This window comes from Lepisma saccharinum, chromosome 11, assembly GCF_977018435.1.
Source record: "Lepisma saccharinum chromosome 11, izLepSacc3.1, whole genome shotgun sequence".
Classification (NCBI taxonomy): domain Eukaryota; kingdom Metazoa; phylum Arthropoda; class Insecta; order Zygentoma; family Lepismatidae; genus Lepisma; species Lepisma saccharinum.
This window is the reverse complement of record NC_139239.1, coordinates 22,974,909-22,980,897: the sequence shown is the minus strand read 5'-3', so window position 1 is coordinate 22,980,897 and position 5,989 is coordinate 22,974,909. Positions and strand designations below refer to the sequence as shown.

Genomic DNA, 5,989 nt, shown 5'->3' with positions numbered 1-5,989 from the left:
AACTGTTAAAAACACCAGAGTTCTACTCACATAACTTTGAAAAATTAGACAAATTACTATCAGAAGAAATATTCATCTCATACATGGATTCCAGTATTTAAAGTTACGAAGAATTGTGTGAAATATCTTCCAGTTAGGGTATTTGAATATCTCCTAATTGTCTCCATATTGAATCGTACTAACATGCGCCACCTATCCTCAAACTCGACCAAGCATTTCCATAGATAAAAGCACGGCCATGAAAACAGACGGCTGGAGAGAATTGCGCTGGTCCCACACATGGGAAAAGCGTCAGACCGACGACCTCTTTCCGGGGCAATTTTGTGTCATCCCTGACCTTTCGAGCAAATACTGTCAGTTTGTGCCACGTGGATTACAAAGACCAACTCTATAACGCGATGTTTCATCCTCTTAAACCTCCGAACACACGGGGTTGTGCTCCGACGTGGCAACAGCGCGAACATCTGACACCCGCCTAATTTCATGGCCCTGCGTTTAGGAATTTCCACTTCGAGCTCTGATGTATTGTATTGAATCATACAAACCAACAGTAGCGGCGATTACATGCGGGGGGAGGGGGGGAAGGTGCAAGGACAGTTTACTTTCTCTTGATTTAGTATTAAGAGGTCATAGCGCAAAAAGTGGGGTACAACTGCCCCTAATCGCCGCCACTGCAAACCAAATGTGTGCTGAGAGGGGGGGGGGCGTTTGAACATTCACCCCCGTCTCGTTACAGATAATAGTACTAATAATAAAGGGTGATATTTCGGGATATTTTGTCCAGTTATTTTATACAGTCGAACTGCGAAATGAATGTGATCGTATAAACCTACTTTTCTTGTAAATCTTATAAATCTCAAATTATATAATTAAGTATTTAAAATTCAATAAATAATTTCAGTATCTAAGAAACTTGAAAGTGAATTCAACTATAATACAAATTTATTCTTGTATTCACATCTGCACTTGATCTACAGGAACAGCTAGTTAAAACCAGTTTTTATAGGAATACTACACAGGAGACATCTATATACTTTTTCTAGAAACCGGTATTATCATCGCACGATAGTACTCACCCTACAGAAGTATTCAAGAGAGACTGACAGACCTTCAAATAAAGTTACACTATCTCAGGTTCACGCATGTGCATATCCCTTGACGATTCTTTAGCATTTATTCAACCACTAAAGAGTACAGAACGCCACAATAAATCACTCTAAAAGTACTTTCCGTAGTGGAACTCTTTCAAGATGGCAGACAGTCTTTCAAGAGCTTCTGGTGTGTAAACGAACATCGAAACCTTGTCCAGTGGTTCTCCCTCTTCTTCTATTTTCTGAGCAATGTCCGAAAACTCAGGCATATCCTCAGGTTTTAGCAGCATATTCGGAAGGAAGAATGAACAGATGAAATATCCATAAAGTGCATGGTCGGTGAACTCTTTGTATGCCGAGTCCAGGTCGTATGGAACAGTATCGATGCCCATTGAATCTAAGGAGATCAAGAGAGCGTCGTGGTACACTTTGAAAAGGCCTTGTTTCAGGTTCTGCCGCAGCTCAGGAGTGGTGCTGAGGTAGATAAAAAAGGACAGGTCTATGGCGGGGGAGGCGTAACGAGGCACCTGAAAGTCAAGTATTTTTACCGAGGTCGGTTCTTGATTGTTGTACGAGAAGAGCATATTGTTGCGGCAGTAGTCGCCATGACACAGAACGGCGAAGGGTTCTTTCGGTTCCAGTAAGGAATAGAAGAGCTTCTTCATGTCTTCTGTCTTTTTTATGAACTTTTCCCGGAAATCGTCGTACTCTGAGTTGCCTTCCAGGTAGGACAACGCCTGACGACTTGTGAACTTCATTACGTCGCAGAACTCATCAATGATGTCGTCTACAAGCCGGCACTCTTTGAAACCTGACACCATATCCATGTAGCTGCTCTTGTCCTCTTGTTTCAAAGCGTAGGACAAAGAGTGGAATCTTGCGATGGCCTCAAGAGCCAGCTTGCAGTGTTGGTAGTCCAAAGACTTCCTTTCCCCTAGACGAAATCCTACAACGGAAAGGTCTTCCAGTACGACCGCACTCTCCTCACCCTCGCAAGACGCATAGAAGCACTTGGGAAAGAACCCGACGTCCAAGGAAGAAGAGTCCTTGAAGGACACAAACTTGGGTAGCACCTCTTTGTACATCCTACACTCGTTGAAGAACTGCTGGCTTGAATGTTGGAGCTTTCTGACAAATACACTGTCCGGCAGGAACTTCACCAATAGCGACAAGCGTACCTCTTCACCGTCAACCAGGACATGCACGTCCAGGTTACGCATCGATGAGGCGAAGTAGCTCTTAGTGTCCGATGTCGATGTCTTCCACTCCAACCGAACCACTACTGCACCACCTTTGCCAATAGTCTTTGGCAACTCCGACAGCAACTTGTCTTCAATCCAGGAGTAATCCATGCTACCGTTCTTCGGGGCTTCCATGCTGAAACTGACAAACACGTTGATGGGGCATTAAGCATGCATTTATCATCTTCGTGCTTTTGCCCGCGTTATCGCTTCCCTAAACACTCCACTGAACGTAAACACAAGTAAACTTGCCATTGTGTGTCGAGTGTGCGTTCCTCTCAACAAAACAGGACTTTGATTCCAGATAAGATAATTTGTACATGAATTGCTGCAAGTGCTCTTTGATTGCGTCATTTGTAAGTACTAGGAAGCCAGTATTGCGATTAAAGAGATATCGTTGAACGAGCTATTCAGTAAAGTGGAAGTTAAGCCAATCTCCAAACCGGTATTATTCAAATTGTCCCATTGTTATTTTAACACGTAAGAGTTCACTTTTCAGATGCAAGATTCATTATGATTAAACAACTTTTCAGTTCTGTTAAAATATTTTTGTTGCATTACTTTGTACCTGGGGGGAAAGGCGGTTGAAACGTGGTGCTGATCACATCACCTCCAAAATGGCCGATATCGATAATGTGTGGGGCTCTACCCCACATCCCCTGAATGTGCATTTATGGCAGGGTGCTATATGCAAGGGGGAAATTTTGCCTTTTGTTGCTAGGATTCATTACCAATTATATTTTTAACCTTTACCTTACTTTGTACCACTTGGGTACAGTGTTCCATATCCATAATTAAACAAAATTACAGATTACTATTCTATGTGCTTCGTGTAAAAGGCGACTGATATTTAGAACTACAGCAGTGGTGGGCGAAGAGAACTTTTATTCTCTGCGCAAGATTTCCTCGCTAGAGATTTCGGAGGTGGCGCCTAAAACTTTTCAGCGGGTGGTCAGGTATATAGATAAATTAGGGTCACGTATAAAAGAAGGCTTTATATATACGCACAATAAGCATCGCTTATACACCCTCTTTGTCTGCCCTAGTATCTCCCTATCACTTTCTTCTATTCTTTTACACATTTTCTGTACTTCTCTGCCTCTCTCTCTTTCTTCTGTAATTCGTTCTCTTTCGTAATCTTCCTTTCTATGTCTTTTATGTTTCAAGTCTTCAGTTACACCTCTCTCTCTCTCTCTCTCTATCTCGATATCCAACGCGACAAAATAAGCATAAGATAACTCAAGTGACTTTCTTCCTCTGTATATTAAAATAACAGTAATAACACTATAATAACAGTGTTATTATAGTTTGTGGATTTTTCTGGTATCGACATATTCACAACAAAAGTATTCATAACTTACAGAAAGGATGATTATTTATGGAAGAATACAAGCGTAATTGTTCATATTTTTTAAATTGCTGGGATGAGCCAGTAGGTGCGCAGAGGAGTTTAAGGGTGAGCGGCTGCCCACCGCTGCCCACCGCTGCCCACCCTTTGAGCCGGCGTGATCAAGTGCTCTCTCAAGACAATACTCAGTAGAAAATTACTATGGTGAGTATACAGTAAAAAGTTGACCAGAGAAATAACAGTCTAAGACCGTCAAATTTCGTTGCCATCCAGTGACCGTTCTTGAAATAGCAATGACCATGGCATATTTGCCCTACTTAATGCAATTTGAATGATTCAGCTTTAAACAATATATTTATGGTGTAAGGAACTGTAATTTATAATCATTATTTATATTTATGCATAATCAAATATTCGATGGAAATTTTTTTTTAAAAAAAGGATGTGCACCGTTTTTATAAATTAACAGGCAAGCTGTTAAATTTTTAACGGTAGAATATTGTATTTACGGTAACATTTAACAGTGTATCCAACCATCGAACTACCGTTAAATGACCATTACAGTTTCTAAAGTACTAAATTTTTATGATTCAGTTTTTTAAAAATATAGTTATGATAAAGGCAACTGTAATTTATGAACATTATCTATCTTTACTTTTTTTTTCAAATCGGACTTGTCTGTCTAAGCAACATATTTATTTTTTCGTTAATATGTACTTCATTTCACAATTGTTACAGGATTAGAATTTTCTTAACATGCAATTTTACAGGCTCCAAAGACTTTTACTGGGTGACGAGTTTAGATAATAAACCTTTTTCGAGCAGGACTCATCTCCAGGAAGATATCAACTCGGGGAAAGCCCCGACACCTACCGACCTGTTGGGTGAGAATGAGTCAAGGCAAGAGCTTATAGAACCTTTTCCTGCTCCCCCCAAAATAGGCAATAGTTAGGCTGGAGAGCTCAATGAACTATACGATCTCTAACTGCGAATTGTTTCTATCCAAGGAATATAGTTCCTATCTTTATGCATGACAAATATCTAAATTTAAATTTAAAAAACTCTTTTACTTAAGTCTTGTAAATTAACGGACAAACTGTTTTAAAGATAGAATATTGTAAAATTTAGAGCTAGCTTCTAACAGTTTAGGTTATGCACATATATATTTAATGGTTCTCTCCGAAAACGGTAATCATATGTATCTACTTCTCTTGCTTTATGATTCAAGCATAGGTGCTGCCATCTCTACACCCTAAATTTAAAATGATGGCCTGTTTACATTTTAATTTTGCGTAACTTCTCTTCCCACTTGTTTTAGTCTAACAATTAGAAATTGATGACAAGACACTCAGTCAAGCACTCCATGACATCGTAATTCTGTAAAGATCTGCATATAGATCCTCTCGTAACCATTACACCACATATAATATTCTCGTGCATTTTTTCTTCTGCCAATTTAGGTATGTTACATCTACCACAGTTACAGACATAAATGTTATCAAAAAAATAATATATACTATTTATTCATTATCAACTAATTATATTGGTTACCCCTTTCACTATAACTATAGAACCTTGGTCCAAGTTTATCAATCTAGTCTTTTGTTGATTCATTTTTAATTTGAACTTAGCAAGGCGTTTTGCTAAAGCTGCTCTTATCCCAATTGTAACAATTCATACATCATACGTAACAACTTCATTTGTAGAAAGTACATTGTTATAAGTACATTAGAATATCCTGATTTCCAAATGTTGTTCGGACGAAAGTAGACATAGTACAGTGAGTTCGAAAATTCTCTCCACTGACGAGAGACTTTTCGAACGTACTTAAGTATATTTGTAATGTGGTTCGACCATATCGGGGCACAAATTATAGGTTCATGAGAATATATGGTTGGAATTCAGAATTGTTCGCAATCGAATAGTTGTTAAAATAAATAAATAACCTCAAAGATTCAAAATGCACATATAAATTCTGCTATTATTTTCATTAACTAAATATTTTATGCATTTTGTATTTGTATTTTTCATATATTTACGTCGTATTTGAGTTTGAGTTATGGTTTTACGTCTACTTTATGCACAGGAAGGCCAATCGGGACTGGACCAACAGTTTAAAGTTAGAATCCGAACCACTATGCGCCTCCACGGGGTATCGAACCCGGGACCCCTTGATTACAAGGCGGCTACTACGCCATCGGGGAGGATTACGTCGCATTTCTGCCACTAATTACGACTATGACAATAAGTGATGATTTATTTAAATTAATGAGGGAACACTCACGAGAACATTCATGAAGAGACCGGAA

General features: G+C 39.0%; 1 protein-coding gene across 1 annotated transcript; it reads right to left on the bottom strand.

Moving 5' to 3' along the window:
• Positions 1 to 1,052: 1,052 nt before the first annotated feature.
• LOC145995175 (uncharacterized) lies at positions 1,053 to 2,451 on the bottom strand. The gene has a single exon (XM_083131730.1). The coding sequence runs from the start codon at positions 2,441 to 2,443 to the stop codon at positions 1,217 to 1,219; it is 1,227 nt and encodes a 408-aa protein (XP_082987856.1). The 5' UTR covers positions 2,444 to 2,451; the 3' UTR covers positions 1,053 to 1,216.
• Positions 2,452 to 5,989: the final 3,538 nt, after the last annotated feature.

Excerpts from the sequence above, each read along its gene's own strand:
- LOC145995175 (XM_083131730.1), bottom strand. The coding sequence starts at position 2,443 with ATGGATTACTCCTGGATTGAAGACAAGTTGCTGTCGGAGTTGCCAAAG.